Here is a 19,931-nt window from a genome sequence, read left to right on the forward strand (position 1 = left end):
GCCTGTATTCTAGTGCACAATGTTTTGCCTCTTCAACAGTACAATGGTGGATGGTGTGTGAAAAAATGTTTTGCTAAAGAAGCAAGAAAACTGGAGGCAATGCTTTGTCCTTTATGTGCCATTGAAATGTCTTCCAATCAAAGATTTAGGTATAATCCAGGGGCCATCCATATCGCTGCACTGCCATTGATTTCGCCAGAGAAACACTTTCATAGAAAATCGAGATCAGAGTGAATTTGTGCCATTAACTTCTACAACTCCTTACAATATTGAACATTTCAATCAAATTGGAGAGAATGAGCAATGCATTGTTATTTTTCTTGTTTTTTTTAAAGATCTCTCAAAACTCTGTTGTTGAGATCTGTGTGACCTCTGATTGCAGATCTTGTTGGATCCTCCTGGAGCGAGAGCTGTGGGGGACCCAGTCCATGCCTAGTCATGCCGGCTTCTTCCCTGCCTCCGTGGGAGCACACACAGACACTGGCTCCCTGGTAGTGTTGCGGCCTCTGGTCAGGCTGTTCTGCTCCACCTGGGTCCGACAGGGAAGGCAGAAATCCCTGAAGCATCGCTTGAAGTTTTCATCCAAAAATGCGTAGAGCACAGGGTTGAGGCTGCTGTTGGTGTAGCCCAAGGCGATGCACAGGTGCCAGCTCGCATTCACAAAGGGATTCCTGCTGTCAACCTTCACCATGGTCCTCACGATGATGAATATGTGAATTGGGGTCCAGCAGACGATGAAGGCCGCCACCACCACCAGGACCATGCGGGTAATGCGACGCATGTTGCGGTCTTTCTCCTTAGAGCCTGAGAGCAGACGAACGCTCCTCAGACGCAGGATCATCAGGCCGTAGCATATAGTGATGACCATGACGGGGACCACGAAAGCAAAGATGAAGACGCAGATCTTGGTCACAGTGTCCCAGTACCAGTCAGGGTTAGGAAACTTCAGCGTGCACCTGGTTACACCTGGGAGGAGCAAACAGGTAGAGTTCAATACATCAAACAGAGTTCCTACAGCATCTGAAAACACAAGCTCGAGACCAGAGGTCTCCAACCTTTATGACCAAACTACTTTCCTCAAAATATATCTAACATCAATACGCAAAACATGTTTAACACAGCTCATAAGGATATATACATCATCTAACTAGGTACACAAAAGCTGCATGATAGTTTTGGTCTTAACTACAATCTAGAACAGGGGTGTCAAACTCATTTTAGTTGAGGGGCCACATCCACCCTAATCTGACCTCTGGAGGGCCGAACAAGTCAAACACAACATATTAAACTGCAGATATGGATACATGTCAAAGTCTTTCCTTCTTTTTTGCCATTCTATTCTGAAATGTACCTATTAAAGTTAATCAGATATTATTATATTTGCATGATATCTGGATATCGTATTTTTATTCAGGATTAAAACAATTTGTCATCATCTGGAAAGTGTTTTTGAGTTTACGTGTCTAAAGTATCACTTCACATAAATTGGACTCATTGTTTTATTGTGAAAGGCGTTGCGTCATGTGACCTCCACAGATGCATTAATGTTGAGTGTCAAATTCTGACCAAGGGTGGTTTTGAATGTCATTTTTGCCAATCTAGTGTTTTTAGATCAGCCTCTGTCAGTTTTCAGATTATTACTTTAAAAAAAAAAATTAATAAAAAATCACATTGCGGGCCGGTTCTGGCCCCCGGGCCGCATGTTTGACACCCCTGATCTAGAATATTTTTATTGAATCTTCATCTGCGTTAGTTTTTGCAGCTGCTTTTAAGGGTTGTATCATTTTTGACAGATTCATGCCTTGTTTATGCAACAATTCAAGTAAACAATTTGCATTTTTGTATCACATTAACAGGACAAAGGCAAAAACACAAAAACTAAATTGTTACCATGTATCCTCATTAGTGGGTGCTATTTTTTATTTCAGCAATGAAACCACACACATACATGTATGCAAAGAACAATGCAATATAAACATTAACAATGACGAGTACACAAACATTAGCATGGACAGACAAACAAGATGGATAGCTATTTTTATTTTTAACTATGAAACTACCAAGTTCTGGGAGACTATGGACTGGGCGGTGCATGTGCAGAAGAACTATTTACTAGTGTCGTGGTAAGAGCGTTTCAGAAAAGTTGCATTCGACATGGAAACTGAGTGTTTTCAAAAAGTTCCACTTTGGACTCTGTTTTAAAAGGTGATGGTTTCAGTGGCTCGGAGCATCAAGCAGAAAACCAAATGAAAGTTTTCTGTTTCCACTAGTAGTAATACTGTGGTAATACTACACTAAACAGAAAAGATAACACTTTTGTTTTTTTCCCACTTTTGATGAGTTCAAGTCAAAGATGTAAAACATTTTACAAGACCTATTTTTCTCTCAAATATTGTTCACAAATCTGTCTAAATCTGTGCGAGTGAGCACTTCTCCTTTGCCGAGATAATCCATCCCACCTCACAGGAGTGGTATATCCACGTGGAACCACACCAGTCCAGGACCTCCACATCCAGCATGTTCACCTCCATGGTGGTGTGAGACCAGCCACCTGGACAGTTGCTGCAACTATTGCTTTGCAGAACCAAAGGATTTCTGCACAAACTGTATGGGGTTATATTTGTGCCAAAATTCTGAGCGAGCTATGGGAAAATTTGAGCGCAAAAAAATTAATTGTGCAAGCACACTAATAGCATTTTGAGGAAATATTTAAATTGCGCAAAGACAAACTTGAGATTGCGTGCTCAAAAATCATTTCTGCGCTCAGATTCTTCCAACGCACGCTCAACCTCTCTCTCTCTCGCGCTCAACCTCTCTCTCTCTCGTGCTCAACCTCTCTCTCTCTCGTGCTCAACCTCTCTCTCTCTCGTGCTCAACCTCTCTCTCTCGTGCTCAACCTCTCTCTCTCGCGCTCAACCTCTCTCTCTCTCGCTCGCTCAAATCTCTCCATGTCCGCGCTCAAGTCCTGCTGTGCGCTCGCTCAAAATGTGCAAAGCCCAAATGTGACAGACACGGTTGTCCACCAATCACAGAAATTTGGGGCGGGCATTGAACTCTGATTGGTTACTTCGGATTCTGGAACTTCCTCATAACCAACTAAGAAGAAAAAGAAGAAGAAGAGGGAAAAACAAACTGCGGGGGAAAACATGTTGTAATCCAGGATCATTATCTTTAGTTTTCCTTATTTCTGTTTTCCTTCGCAGTTTGTTTTTCCCTCTTCTTCTTCGTCGGTTATGAGGCACTTCCAGAAACCGAAGTAACCAATCAGAATTCAACACCCGCCCCAAATTTCTGTGATTGGTGGACAACCGTGTCTGTCACATTTGGGCTTTGCACATTTTGAGCGAGCGCACAGCAGGACTTGAGCGCGGACCTGGAGAGATTTGAGCGAGCGAGAGAGAGAGAGGTTGAGCGCGAGAGAGAGAGAGGTTGAGCGCGAGAGAGAGAGAGAGGTTGAGCGCGAGAGAGAGAGAGAGGTTGAGCACGAGAGAGAGAGAGGTTGAGCGAGAGAGAGAGAGAGGTTGAGCGAGAGAGAGAGAGAGGTTGAGCGTGCAGAGGAAGAATCTGAGCGCAGAAATGATTTTTGAGCGCGCAATCTCAAGTTTGTCTTTGCGCAATTTAAATATTTCCTCAAAATGTTATTAGTGTGCTTGCACAATTAATTTTTTTGCGCTCAAATTTTCCCATCGCTCGCTCAGAATTTTGGCACAAATATAACCCCATAAAACTGTCAGAAACCGTCTCAGGGAAGCTCCTCTGGAGGCTGGTTGTCCTCATCAGGGTCTCCACCTGACTGCAGTATGTCGTCGGAACCGACTTGAGTGGGCAAACGCTCACATTGGATGACGTCTGGTACGTGAGAGGTGTTCTCTTCATGGATGAATTCCGGTTTTCACTGTTCAGGACCGATGACAGACAGCGTGTGTGGCGTGGTGTGGATGGAGTGGCCCATGGTGGAGGTGGGGTTATGGTCTGGGCAGGCGTATGTCATGAACAATGAACACAGGTACATTTTATTGATGGCATTTTGAATCCACAGAGATGTGATGAGCCCATTGTTGTGCTGTTCATCCACGACCATCACCTCATGTGGCAGCAGGATAATGCACGGCCACATGTGGCAAGGATCTGGACACAATTCCTGGAAGCTGAAAACATCCTAGTTCTTGCATGGCCAGCATATTTACCGGACATGTCCCCCACTGAGCGTGTTTGAGATGCTCTGGATCGGTGTAGACGACAGCGTGTTCCACTTCCTGCCAATATCCTTGGCAGCCACTGAAGAGGAGTGGAGCAACAGCCCACAGGCCGCACTCAACAACCTGATCAACTCTATGGGAATGAGATGTGTTGCACTGAGTGAGTGCACGCCCCCCCCCCACCCCCACCCCCAGTCCCCCCAATAAAGCAAAACTGCACATTTCAGAGTGACCTTTTATGGTGGCCACCCTAAGACACACCTGTGCAATATTCATGCTGTCTAATCAGCATCTTGATGTGCTTCGCTAGTGAGGTTGTGGACTATCTGGGTAAAGGAGAAGTGCTCACAAGCACACACTTAGACAGTATTTGAGAAAAATAGGTAATAGGTAAAAAATAGGTAATTTGCATGTATAGAAAATGTTCCACATCTTTGAGCAAAAACAAAAGTCTTGCGTTTATATGTTTGTTCAGTGTAGTTTGGTTGAATCATACCAGAAGATGTAAAACAGGGATCAAACTCACCAGTTTCAGCTGACGTATCTGTGACAGCCATGACCATGATGGGCACGCCGATCGCTGAGGACAACACCCAGACCAGCACGTTAATCAGCTTGGCCTTTGCCGGCGTCCGAAATTCCAGCGCCCTGACCGGGTGGCACACGGCTATGTAGCGATCCACGCTCATCATGGTCAGGGTGAAGATGCTGGTGAACATGTTGTAGTAGTCGATGGCGATGATGAGCTTGCAGAGGACCTCGCCAAACGGCCACGTGTTCATGAGGCACTTGGCACTCTGGAAGGGCAGCGTGCTCGTTGCCAGGGCGTCGGCGAGGGCCAAGTTGAAGATGTAGATGTTCGTGGCGGTCTTCATCTTGGTGTATCTGGTGTGATCGCAAAGCAGAGAGAACATATAGTTAACATTTAATGAACAAGCAGTAACAATCAGAGCAGCTGGGTATGGATGTCTTTGTAATGGGATGTTGGGATTTGAAAGCAATATTCACTGCACACCATGTCTTTAAAGCTTACATGGGAAGCTCCATCTGTAATGCTCTACACGCTCTGTGCGAGCCTGCGAACATCTGAGGCCAATTTCTTAGCCTGGAAATTTCTTTAAATGAGTAAATTGAGTTAATAGCTAGAGCTGGCTCATTGGAGGCTCTGATCAGGCAGCCTACTTGCAAGGAAATCAAGCGGGACTTGTGAAAAGAAAAGAGTAAAGCTGGCTCGTATTTAATGTATGAGGCTGGACTCTCGTTTTAGCATAAGTGATTTACTTTTTTTGCAGCTTTGATAAAAAAAGATTTAACAGCAGTGAAACATTTTTTTAATTATTTTTAGAGTATATGTAGAGAATCCTCTGTGCAGCATGGTGCTGGGCACTGCTAATCACATTTAGGGGTATGTAATGGTGTATTCCAAAGGGGTACTGCTTTTAAATTGGGTAATCACAATCAGTTTACATTAATATTCATACAATTCTGGTTTAACCTGGTGGATAGAATAACTAATCGATACTTTCAATCATTAGCAACAGTTCATACTGGACAGGGATGACAGATGAGCCTATGATCGTTGAGAGCTGAACACGTCTGCATTCATTAGAATATCTGAGAAAAAAATGACAAGACTGTGGTGATAATGGTCAAAATGTACCAGGAGATTGATCTACACGACAATGTTTCAAGTGAAAATTGTTGTGTACGCAGCAACATTTCAACAATATGTGTTATCCCAGTCTAGAGAGAGATGAAGCTGGAGTGTTGTCCCCGGTTTCCATAGAGTGTTTTCAGAAAGTTGTATTTTCAGTGGCTCAGAGCATCATTGTGAACAGAAACCCAAAACGCAACAAATGCTTTCAGTTTTCACTTGAAAATGTTGTGTAAAAACAAACCCAGTGTCTTCCTGGAGTGGAAGGCCTTGAGTGCTCACAGAGTGCCGGTCGGCTGTGGACTCTAACTTTGTGACATTTTATTCTTCTCTCTCCAGCTTTTTCACATTTATCTGATACTGACAAAGATGGATTCTTTAAAAAAAAAAATGAATTTCCTTCAGAGGTCTGCAGGAAAAACATCAGAATCCATTTGTATTATTTGCAATGGAACAAAGCACAATTTCCAGTTATCTCGCAGCAGTATCTGTCACAGTCAGTGATGCTGGTAACGTGTTAATAATAACTCTCATATGACCAGTAACGAGTAATCTAACGTGTAACTATTTCCAAACCAGTAATCAGAGTAAAGACACTTCTCCGTGTCACTGTGCGTCACTACTGTAGTGTCCCGCAAGTGGAGATTCTTGTATGTAAAGCCGCTTTATTATTAAACACAACCGGACCTCTAGTTCTCTCAGACAAACCTGCACACACACAAACAATTTCCGTACTGCGCTCACCTGACCCGCCCCCTTCTTCACTCTCAGCCAATCACAGGCCAACTATCTCTAATGGTGCGTTCCAAAGATCGATCAATCAAAGACTTAATTTATCCTGGGGGGCAATTAAATAGTAACTAAGAGCAGGCAGTACAAATATATAAATAACTAAATAATGCAACAACAGACAACAACTACACCTCTGGGTAAATAAATATCAGTCAATAGTAAAAATCTGATAATAAAAGCGTGAGTCAGATGTAAATACAACAAAGAATGAAGGTCAAAGGTTAAAATAAGTATAAACATGGTGCAGGAAGCAGGGATCAGCATTTTTTTTCATTTTCAAGTTGAGACGATGGGGGTGTTGTCGGCAGCTGCTGAAAGTAACTAAAAAGTAACTTTCAAAAACAAGTAATCAATAAATTAACTGAGTTACTTTTTAAAGGGGTTACTAGCAATTAGCAATCGAATTACTTTTTCAAGTTAACTGTAGCAACACTGGTCACAGTGTGTGAAACAAATATTTTACACTTCATTTGCAAAGTGACCATACAAGCAACAAATTAGTATTTTTTGATTGATTTCTTGATTACATGATTATTATTTTTCCCAATCTTCTGATGTTTATGGGAGTTGGTCCAGTTGAAGTATATTATTACTCAACTGTGTGGGATGAGGAAAACATATCATAATTCTTTGTTATGTGATTGAGGCTGAATCAGCGTCTGCTGTCAACAAGGTCAGCTGATGCATTTTCCACTTGCAGCTCCATCTTGATGCTCTGGATGATGTTGACCCTGCAGAATGTCTCTTTGGATCAGCAGAAAGAGACACTGATGGCTCATGAATTAGATTCAATTAGGAGGGGAATAGGCTCTTAATATGTCCCAGCGAGACAAGCGTCACTGTGATTGATTATGTAAGAGAGAAGCTATTGAGCGAGCCACACCCAAAATCATGGAGTAATGGGGCAAGTAAATGAAACTAAACCACTGCTGAGACTTAATTTAGATCTCTAGTGTTGACAGGTTGTTTTTAACACGGTTGGCACTGATCAACCGTTCAAGTCGAACCATGTCTTCAACTTGATGTTTCAGACATTGCAACATTAACAATCACACATGAACTATCTATGCTTCATTAGATCATTTCAGAAGCAATTTAAATATAAATAGTATGCACAAATATAACCAGAGCCACCTGGCAAGACAAATAGACATAGAAGTGTGTGCAATGTGCTTGTGTCTTGGGTTTCTGGAAGCTTCCTGCTGGCACAGGGTAAAAAGGCAAGATAAACCAAAGACATGGTTCAAGAGCTTCACAACACAGTCAACACACAATCAATCATACACTGATTACCTTACAAGGAGTACATGACAAAAATACATGTGAGAGCCTTTAAACCCAAAAAAACTATAAAAATGGAGAAATACTGCGTTGGCTATGTAAATTAAGTACAAACTACTGATTCAGGGCCAGTCAGTAACACGTTTAATACAACAGAGAACATGGCTATATTATGTTTTATGTTATGAGTAGAGTAACAATGTTTGGCACCTTTTGACATTAAAATGTCTCAGTATGTCACTTACTCCAAAAAATGGTGGAACAAATCTGTTTGTTTGTCGTCAATAAACTGGTTTGTTTGTCCTCTATATTGTGACAGATTAACCACAACAGCACAAAGAGCCAAACTCTGCATGAGAAAATCACTGGATTTCCTCAACGAAACACTCAATGTTTCAGATTCTTACTTTATTTCAACACGAATGTGTCGTTCTCATGTAGCAATCACTGTATTGTACATCACTGCCTTGACTTGAGAATTTCTAAAGGTTGTTTCTGACCATCACGACGACCACAGCTATGATGCAGTGATAGTAGAAATGTTGCTGTCCTTTTCTGCAGCTATTCTCAAACACATTTAGCAAATCTTGTTTCCGCAAACTGAGTTAGGTCTCAAGTTTCCTGGACAAATAGTGAGGCCAACAGCAGATGGCTGCTTTTCCTCTGTATGTTTGTTCATCCTAATCCCATGTCTGTGTTATTGCCCCCCTGCAGCGAAGGCTCGCTGTGAACCTCTGGGTTATGTAAGAGCTGCAGCTGAAGCGAGCTCAAAGTGAACATAATGCTTTGGAACCCAGGGGAGGCTGAGTGAAATAATACCTCCTGCCTGGAAAGGACAATAGCTGTACAGTCAAAGAAAGAAGGAGCAGTTTGGAGTTTGGATCCCGGCGCATCTTATGTGACTAAACTCAAAACAGAATTGTGAATGGATGTTTAAATTTAGATCTCATTCTGTTTGATTCAGCATGTGAAGCCTGGCTTTTGACTCGGGGGAGAGGATTAAGTCGATCATCAAAATCACTTCCCTAATTGTGCATGTGCTCAAGAATTGAAGGAAATCACATTCTCATTCCTATAATCCCAGCTGACAAGATGGATTCCAGTTCGTCACTTTCTGCCTCCATGCAGAAGGTAATCTGTAGTGATGGTGAAACATTCTGACCAGAATATTTAACCTGATACTTTTACTCCTGGAGAGTTTGATCTTACGTAACATAATGGCATAATGTGCATGCTAATCTTATATGTACCTTTAAACAAAAACTTACAATGTGATACTGACTCTCATTTTCTCATTTGGAAGATGTTGGCTTATTTTAAAAGTCTAATAGACGGGCAATCAAAACTACTGCACAGCCCAGAAATGTCTCCAAAGTGTTCGGGTTAAGCCATGATGTTGAAGTGCCTTGCTGCACAGGGTACAGGCAATATAATATAATGGACTGAAATATTTAGAGCCAAAAATGTATAAATTGATGGTTTCCTTTCCACAACTCATTACTGCATTAAACACTCAACTTGCCTGTTTGTGTTACACGTTTAACACGTTTTAATAGAGAGTAAAAACTGTTGCACTGGTTACAATGTAATATGTGCAATGTGTGTGCAATCGACTCCACAGTCCCTCAACAACAATGTATGCAGGATGCAGGAGTATTTAAATGAAGGTTTTGAATGCCTTCGGCCATGTTTACACCGGCAGGATTGAGTAGAAATGGTATTGGTTCAGCGTTCGCGTGTGACAATCTGTCACAAATTCAAAGTGATGAGGGGAAAGCAGGAACAAAAGAAAAAATTCAGAAAAGAATACAAAACCTAAGAGGGGATAAAAAACAGAACATGACAAAAGTCTAAGAAAGCCAACAGATGAGATGTGTCTCACCACAATAATAATAATAATAATAATAATAATAATAATAATAATAACAATAACAATAATAATAATAATAATAATAATAATAATGATAATAATAATAATGATAATAATAATAATAATAATAATAATAATAGATTTGCACCTCGTTTTCCAAAGCTGGGCTAAATCCTAAAGAATGCAAGTCCTTTCAGACAGTGTAAATCACGTGTTGTGTTGTACTTTAAACTATTAGCACAAAGTTATCTTAGTAGCCATGTGATCTGGAATTGCTGCTGAATTAGCTTTTGGGGCAAAACAGTGACTTGATGAAACGTGAGGGAAAAGGGTAACGAGGTTAGATTTAGGTACCAAAACCTCCTTAAATAGCATTAGGAACCAAAACTACTGTGCTATCTTTCAGAACTAATGTTTGGGAATTTGCTGAAGTCACTAAAGTGATTTCATAATCTGTTGTTTCCAGGTCATTTTGCAGTACTCTGAGTCAGTCTCAAGCCCTTAAAGTTTTGGTTTTGTCTTTGTCTTGGAATGCTGAGTAGATCAAAACCCCTGTGTTATGTTTGGAGAAGAATAAAATTCCTTCTCCTTTTTGAAGTTGCCCTTTCCAGCTGCTGAAGTGTTGTAAGAAGCTATAAGAAGCTCCCAGACCACTGAGTTTACATTCAAACTAGCAGTTTGTTTCACAATCAGACCAATCGACCGCTCACAATCGTTGGCTCTGTTTTGTTCTTCAGTTACTCCAGTAACCTTTAGACGCTTCTCGTCACTCCATTGTCTCCATAGAGATTCAGTCTCAGACTCATCATATTTGCCTGTATATCCATTGTGTGTTCAGTGCACATTAACCTTCTGTGTTAAAGGCTGAAGGCCAAACACATGAAGAAATGCTGCTGGGTGAGAGAGGAGGACAAGTGGTGACCACATCTTCCAGGAAACAAACCGTCAGACATGCTCCCTGTCCTTTTCCTGCTGGCAACAAACTTCCACACGTTCACCAAAATTCCCTCTCTCAATTTTCAGAGCTGTAGCTTTGTCTTCACTGTAAATACTAGAAATGCTACTATGGTAGAAAAGAAACATTTCCATGTGCAAAGCAATTTACCCCCCCCCCCCCCCCCCCGGACATGAGACCGATTTCAGCTGGGGCAACTTGATGATAGATTGTACGGGCACTGAGGCAGTTCTTATCTAACAGGTGAGGCAGCAGGGAGGAGAATATGACAGCTGGAAGATAAGAGCTGACCCACGATGCACACGCCGATTTCAATGGAGTTTGTGTATTGAGCCATGAGTGTACAGCATAAGTCAAAATCCAAAATCCATGGGTATTTGTTTAGTCATTCACTTGATGGAGGAAAACAAATTACACACAGATGCTTTCAAGCAGATCGAAGACACCATTCTTCTCAAGATGATGAGTTATTTCTCTGATAAATTTACAATTTCAGGCAATTGAATTATATTTAAAGTGATGTAGCAGTGGAATATCCAGCCTTTTTGAATGGACTCCCACAAGCCTGCCAAATCCTAAACACTGACAACACTTTAAATGTAGGAAACCGTTTTTGACTGCTGTAGCAAGTACACGTCTAGATGTGCTTGAAATATAAGCATGGGTACATTGGATTTTATGATGGTAAATAAATGAAGAGGGTGATTCGTTAGAAGAGTCTTATTCCTCCAGCATGCCAGCAGGCAGCGCGTCAATAAGACCCTGGTGTAGTAACTCACGGATTTAAAGCATAGCAGACTAGCTTGTTAGACAAAAGAGGCAAATCCTACAGGTGATGTGTCCTCCAGAGGACAGTACTGGGGAAAAATTCACTATCAATATAATTACATTTAGAGTAGTTATTTTTATCTACTAGAAATGCTCACATTGATTCAAGTAAAGTTCAATTAATATGATAATACAATTGATAATATGAAATAAGTAGAGGTTTCTCTACTGTTATGAACCATTTGTAGAGTTGAAACTTCTATTTACACTTGTCTAATCTGCTCTTTTATTATTCGTTTTATTATACCCACCTATATTATATATATATATATATATATATATATATGTGTGTGTGTGTGTGTGTGTGTGTGTGTACACCAAAATGTCACTGTAATGAAAATAAAGGTGTATGTCATCTAATATGCATATCAGAAATACATTTTACATTATATATTATACATACATACATACATACTAGACAACAAGTACTTATTAGGTTTTGAATTTTTTTTCCAGAAATCATTTTTATGTTGATTCATGTTTTGTTTTTTTTAAGTTTTAAGCATGTAAATTGGGTGACACATTATATTATGAATTACCGACAATGACAAAATCAATACTCAGCGATATCCTTTGTAAGTGTATGTAAATCACCAAAGGCCAAATGCCACATGAGATGGAGCTGGCTCTGGTTTGAAGCATTGACCTGGCCTCGACAGTTAAAATAAAAACTGTTTTATTCTTCAATTGGAAAAGCTGACCAACAAAGGAAAGTTCTGCCATATATAATCCACCAAAGGTATGAATGAATGAATGAATAGTTTCTTAACGATAGTAGTTTCTTGTCAATGTGTGCCAACCATAAAGAACATCATCATAATGTTTGATCCCAAACTGCAGCCATCACAGCATCAGAGCTTCATAGTAAAAGACTTTAGGGTTGACTGCAGTCCATACCTTGTACAAATATACACCATTTGGTCATGAACATCCATGTCAATACATCATGTGCTGTTGGGCAGCAAGGATCTTACATTAAATAAAAATGAAACACTCTTCCACCACAGCCTCATGTCCTGAACTGTCGACGTCACACAAAAGTAAACATGGTTTCCTCAAATATATTGGTGACGCATCACTGCTTTCAAAGTAAAAAAACATTTTTTTATCTGTGTATCCTTATATTTACATAACAAATCAACCATTTTGAAAGAGTCATTGAACAATCATTATGTGTACATTAAGTGGGCGATTAGTTGCCATAGTCATTCTTTGAACATGCAAATAGTTGCATTCTGCTCTTATTCAGTCCTGTAATGCAGCAGCTCCACTAATGACCCAACAGGGATCATGAGGGATCTTCTACCGCTCTGCACCTCGGGGGGGTGCACCAGCCGCAGGACTCCTAGTGGGGGATTAGACATTCACCAAGAGAGGAAACCAAATACTTCTACGGCAGCTTATGACACAAGAGGATTTACTACGATTGTGTTTTCATTTCATTCTACTTGAAACATTATGAACATGGTTTGGACTTTAAGAGACAATCTTTGAGTTTGAAGGTGCAGTTGAAGGAAATTGAATCTTGACTTTTCCTCTCATATAGTTTACTTCTCTGATAAAGGGCTTGAAGAATGAGTCCTAACATTTACTGAAGGATAATTGAGGGAGTAGCCTGCTGTTAAAAAAAAGAGGTCTGATTGAAGGGGAAACTAATACAAGCTGTTAAATTTGAATGACCCTCTTATCCTATTGCAAGGCTTCTCAACCATGTTCCCAAACGACCTATTGAATTTCATAGATGCCTTTCTAATACCTTGGATTTAAACAGAGAGAAGATCTGGGTTCAAATACCAGCTGGGCCTTTCTGAATGGTGTTTGCATGTTCTCCCCTTGTGTGTGTGTGTGGGTTTCCCCCACAATCCAAAAACAGACATGTAAGGTTAATTTGTGACTCTAAATTACCCCATGTGTGAATGTGAGTGTGTGTGGTTGTCTGTCTCTCTGTGGATGGATGGATGGATGGATGGATGGATGGATGGATGGATGGATGGATGTGTGTGGAATCATCCAAAACATGCAGCATAGTCAAATCAGCAACCTGAAACCATGTTATTGGTCATAAATATTGTCTTTAATTGCCACTGTGAGGAAAACTATACAAACACATTTATCATCAGGTTTTATAGATGTAAATAAATCTTAAATAAATAAATAAATCCTACAGCAGAAGATAAATGGAGTTTATTTGGTGTTTGTTTAATTCCCAAAGCACGATCCCTCCAGAGTTTTACAGATGCCCCAGTGGGGATCATACATTCTGGCTGCGGGCTGCTTTATGTGTCCAGCTTGCCACCTCACCCATCACAGACCAGCAAATAGCAACTTGATTCACTGCCTTTCCTGAGCTCACATCCATCTCTGCTGTGCCTCTCCTTCCCTTTACTTCCTCAGTGTCCTATACATCTGGGGAATTTTCACTCTCAATGGACACACCAAGCGCCTCTGTGATTATTGATTGATTTTGATAAACAAATACAGAAACTCAATCTTTCACCACTTCTCTACGTCAAACAAACACCAGCGGCCAGCCACACCAGCCCTCCAAAGCTGCAGAAATGTTCAGCACCACTCTCACATTTGTGAAGGGAGGAAAAACAGCCACTATATCACCTGCCTTGACTGACATATCTGCTGAAACTAACACATTAAATGAAAAAAAATGTTTTTTTTATTTACCAGCTAGCAGGTCTAATTAATGTTTAGGGCGACTGGGGGGGTGCAGAAGCAGAATGTTATAGATTAAAAGCTAATTAATGTGATTAAAAGGGACATGCAGAGCTGCTACAAAAAGATATAAGATGAAGTCTGTCAAGCACATCATCCAGGGTATAGGCCCGGGAGAATTGTCAGGGGTGACGAGGTGGGTGGATGTCAATCATATAATGCAAATATATTGCGATGAGGAAAAGTGGTGTGCATTTGGAAACTCTAAGAACCAACATTGTAGGGGTTCAAAGTACGATTTTATGAGCAGAGGTGTGTCATGTGCTGATTTGTTCCCTTTCTTCTTTATGAGATGAAAAGGAAGCTGAGTTCGGCTTATTCCAAGATCCCGGAGTCTTGAGGCACATCTGAGTCAGAACCCGGCGGACAATTGGTCACTGACAGGCGTGCCTTCACGAACCTCACGACACTACACAGTGCACAGCTTTGGCAATGAAACTTGCAGAGCTAGTCACTCTTTGCAAGAAATATTGAGACACAAGCTCTTGGCTCACGCAAAAGATCTTAGACCGCTTGAATGCTATGCGCACATATCGATGCTCGGGGGATGAAACAACATAAATGGCTGAGCGGTCACAAAGAGGTGCTTGAAGATAAGCAGTTTGAGCCCGACAGACTTAATACTATTAAGATTAGCTGATAACTTTAACGTCATGTGAACATTTTATGTATTTTTTGGATTTACGCACAAACCGACCGACTTCAGCGTAAAAGTTTGTAGAAAATTACACGTTTCTTGACATTCTCTGCCTTGTAGCAGAATAAAATCAGTATTTTCTGGAAGCATGTGTTAATTTTGGAAAGGCAAAAGTCACAAGCACGCTCTCATCAGGAGTTAGTTTGGCGTCTGAAAAATGATCGGAGTCATTTTCCTCACGGGTATGGAATGAAATCACGAATTTTTAAAACGTCACGACATCCAAAAAGAAACAAATGACAAACGTTTACCTGACAACCCCGTACATGACGAGGACGTTGCCCAGAAGTCCCACCACACAGATGACGGAGTAAAGCGCCGTGATGGAGATGGCTACGATTATATCCCCGGCGCACTTGGCCGGGCTGCGCTGCCCGGTGAAATTCTGCAGCCGGACGCTCTCCTCGTCCGGAAAGGTCACGTTGAAAGGTATGACCGAGTAAAGGTCGGAGAGGGAGAGCTGCGCTCCGGGGACCGTGAACGTCTCCATGCTGCTGCCGAGGCGCTGTCCACTGCCCGTGGTGCTGATAACGCGCTCAGCGCACAGTGATGTGGCACGACTGGGCTTGTGTGAACGACAGGAAAAGGCAAAACGCGTCCGAAAGAGGGCAAAAAGTGCAACGACGATAACTTTCCAGGTAAAGCGGAGAAGCTGGGTATCTGCGTAAAAGAGTTTTCTATCCAGATGACGAAGAGGAGGAGGAGGATGACGAAGAGGAGGAGGAGGACAATGCGCTCCTCGTTGGCAGCCAGTCCTGTCTGTGCACTTGAGCTAAGCGCGCATCTCTTATACTTTTCGAGACCCCCACCTCACAGCCTGACAGACCCCTTATACCCGCGCGTCGACGTCATGCCTGCGCGTCCATGCGCACACCGGAGTCAACTGGGAAAACGTAAAGGCAGACTCCTAACGGGATAGGTTTTCAGGTTCCAAAATAGAGAAAGAAATATATATGCTTGAAATGTATTGCTCATTTCACGGAATGAGTTGTATATGTTTGGTATTCATTTATCAGATTCTGGGATTAATAAATCATTATATTCTATTCCTCTGAAGCCGCTGTATCAATCGATTGATTATCAGAATCTCTTAATGAGGAACTATGCTATCAAGGAGAAATCAAAAACATGCAGGAGTGTGCCTCTGTCCTGTCATCCCTGTCCTGTAGTATTCATAGATACACTCCTACCACCTGCTACACAGCTCATTAACGGAGTTAATATTTAACCAATCACCTGGGAGTAACTCGGTGCGTCACAGCATATAGACATGGCTCAGATGAGCTGATGAGTGCCCAATCAAGTATTTAAACGTGTAACTACCAGTATATATTCTGTCTGGTGTGAATGTTACTACTGCTAATAGATGACAAACAACAGCAATTCATTGTGACAGGCTTTTAAACTGAGCTATTTTAGATGGCAGCTCTCAATGAAGAGTATGAGATACAACAGCAGAACACCAAACAAACAACCAATCTCATCTCAACTGAAAACGGGAGGTTCAGCTTCAAGGAGACAATTGAACAGGTTTCACAGCTTTGAGCCCCAAAAAAGTCCCTCACTTACCACCTAACAATGTAGTGACTGTCATTGAGCCTGATCCCAGCAGAGAAAAGTGAGCATCCCAGACCAGGAACTACAAGAAATTGATCCAGCACTGTTGTGAGGTTTCAGAGTGGTGTGTGAGGAGGATTTAGGATTTGCACTTCCTGGATGTCTGAAATGTGGCATAGTCATGGTCTGATCTAGTTTAAAGTTCTCTATTGGCTATAGTGTTTGAAACAGGCATGAATTTCTCCCAACATTAATGCAGCCATTGGGCCATACACTGCAAACCTGAATAAGCTCACAGAACTCCACCTTTTTTGTGTAACAGATTACACAAGAATATTCAAGTGATGTTGTTAAATGTTTTAAGATAATATTCAAATAATGTATTTTATATGATTTGGGGAGGGTCCTAGATCTGGTTACCATCAGCATTAAAAGTAAAACAGGGGAGGTCCGTCCATCCATCAATAGCTGCACTGTGGACAGTTCATAACAGGTCAAACACAGAAAGACAGGAAATCACTTCCAATTTCCTTTAAATCCCAGGTTAACCAAACAAGCATGTCAGAGGGTTGTGGGAGGAAGCCAGTGTATAAAATAAAATCCAAACATGGGCAAAATATAAAATGCTATCTTTTCTGTTTTACATCAGGTGGCTGTGGGAAAAACAATGCTAACTTCTACAATCCTTTTCTATTTTTTTCACAATAGTATCATCTTATGTTAGTTTTATCATCAAGTACACTGATACTCAAACTCTGGGAAAACCTGAGGTACACATGCTCCTTTTAGTTCGATGGGGAGAAAGTCAAAAATAATGAAAGTATTAAAGAAGTGAAACTTGACATTTAAGAAGATAAATACAACAACAAAAACAACAACAACAATAATAATAATAATAATAATAACAATAACAATAATAATAATAAGAATAATAAGAATGTAAAATGCTCAGTGATTAATCCTTAAATCAGTGGTACATATCTGATCAGACAAGCCTCCGCACTAGGTTGGTGATACTTGGAGAGCGCAAAATATTTTCAAGTGGTTCACATTGCAAAACCTTGGAGAACAACAGCGATAGTACATTTCTTACAGTAAAAAATGTAAATGGTTAACATTTAGCAATGAAACCTATCAAGCAATGCATTTTTGGTATCTCACTTGAGAGCTGTTCTTGCTTCCATTTATTGTGTTTCCATACTTTTATTTAATTTGCAGAGTCCGTTAGTGGCTCAGAGCCACAAAAAAATGCAACTTTTTGAAAAAGCCCATTGAAAATGCAAAAATGATCCATGTCACACTCCCTAAACTGAATACACCCACTTTACTAAGATGACATTTTTTTATATCTGTTTGTGAGAATTAACCTTTTTAACAAAGGCATATCATTTACATATTTCTTTATTTTCAAATTTACAATTACAATACAGCTAATAGCCCAGACTTTGCCCTAACCTTACTGGAACAGGGTCTGGCATTTTTGATCCTCAATTTTGTTTCATTATCTCTGTTTACCTTCAGTAAGTGGGGCTAAGGTGAAGTCATCATGAATCTCCACCATCCACGGCAGCAGCCCTCACAAGTGTTTCCTTTTGTGGATTGGAAAGTGTATTCATGTGGCACATTTCTCGAGGGATCAGTTAGCTTTCAATGAAGGGTCTTAATGTGAATATAAAATGTTGCAGAAGCATTTCTGCCCACCGTGGCCATTCAAACTGTACCCTCTCTAGCGTCACACACACATGAAAAGAGTCTTTGTTGCGCAGGCAGTTCATTGACACATCATACCGCGGCACTCTCCTTCCCTGGGATTGATCAAGACAACACAAAGCAGACAGACACAAACAGTGATTGCGGCGGGCTCGCCTGGGAGGACAACAGGCTTCATCGATCCTGGAGGCTTCCGGTCACTCAGCAACACTTATTCCGACGACTCGTCGCCCTGCTTAACCTCGGGAAATGAAAAGCTTAGCAGATATACTTCTGCGGTAGAATATAGATGGGTCATTAAGATGTTTATATCCAGCGTTCAGCTTAACCCTTCTGGAACTTCACCTCTTCCTGTGTCCTCTTCAATCCTCCTCCTATTGAACCCCTACTGTGACTGTACGAGGAAATAGAAACCGGTAGCATAGGAGCCACAGTGACTCGCTTCCTTCCCTTGCAGCGTAATTGGACGGGCCGTTTTCTGACCGAAATCCTCTCTGCCATTTAATTAGTGGTGCCTGTTGCTCTCTGCTACATGCTTGTCACTTGGTATTTGCGCGATAGAAATTAGGAGAGCAGAGTCCCTCCCGGAGGATGCAGCCACAAGTCTTGATTACATGTCTTCTGTCTGTTGGGTGATCTATCCTCACTGTGGAGGAATATGGAAAGACTGAGGCCCTGTTTACGCTGAAAGCGAAATGTATTGGCAACGGCTCCCAAAGTGGCACTTTCCTAAATTTTCTTGAAAATACTCCAATTCTGTCCCCCTGGAAATGGGGTAAAATGTAACTTTTCTGAAATGCTGCTCCTGCTTATCATGGCTGTAGTAAATAGATCTTCCACACATCCACAAGTGGATGGACACTAACAACAATAGAACTCCTCCAGAGTGTCAAGACTCCAGATTCTCCTGGGACTCAGTAGTTTTATAGTTGAAAGTAACCGCAATAACAATCCAACTTTGTCGTCTGTACTTTGTCGTCTGTACTTTGTCATCTGTACTCAACGTTAATAGCTTATTGTTCTCTGTGTGCATGCGTGTGTGGTTTTATTCCAAAAACAAACAATAGCACCCACTAGTGGAACTACATGCGAACTACATCATTTTCAGGGTCTTGCCATTTAAAGAAAAAAAAAACCCAAAAAACAATGTGTTTTCACTTGAAACGTTGGGTAAATGACACCTGAAACATAGGAAATGTCTGGATCAGAAGTTCTTGCTAACAGATCACAGTAAAGAAGCAGCTTCAAGCTTAAGTATTTCGATCGATAGCTGAAACAAATCTGGACCTGCACACAAACTTTTTTCTATAATTTAGAAACAGATTGGTGGCTCTGAGCAAATGAAAATTACCCCCTCCACCACATTGGGAGGGCAATGGGTTAATACAGATAATTAGTACTATTTTAAACCTTGTGTGTCTATATATTCTGCATGTTGAGCAGACCGATTACAAGCCCATTCCAAAACAGGCTGGGATGATGTTTAGAAATTAGAACAAAACCATAAAAACATCCATTCATCTTCTGGGATAGCTTGGTTCAAAATAATGTTGCGAGGAGCCTGTCAAAGAAGTTAGCAAATCCCGAGTAGCTATCGGCTGTATTAAAGTCACAAAATTATTGTCCTCATCTACTTTGCATATCTGGCAGAGTGCATGTAG

The 19,931-nt window shown here is 41.1% G+C and overlaps 1 protein-coding gene across 1 annotated transcript; it reads right to left on the reverse strand.

Moving 5' to 3' along the window:
• Window positions 1-436: 436 nt before the first annotated feature.
• On the reverse strand, window positions 437-15,493 carry oprd1a (opioid receptor, delta 1a; the record flags this gene model as incomplete). Its single annotated transcript, XM_080516299.1, has 3 exons — window positions 437-966; window positions 4,726-5,084; window positions 15,255-15,493. 3 exons carry the CDS (start codon window positions 15,491-15,493, stop codon window positions 437-439), a joined length of 1,128 nt encoding a protein of 375 aa, XP_080372425.1.
• Window positions 15,494-19,931: the final 4,438 nt, after the last annotated feature.

The sequence above is a fragment of the Blennius ocellaris genome, assembly GCF_963422515.1.
Source record: "Blennius ocellaris genome assembly, chromosome: 20".
Lineage (NCBI taxonomy): Eukaryota > Metazoa > Chordata > Actinopteri > Blenniiformes > Blenniidae > Blennius > Blennius ocellaris.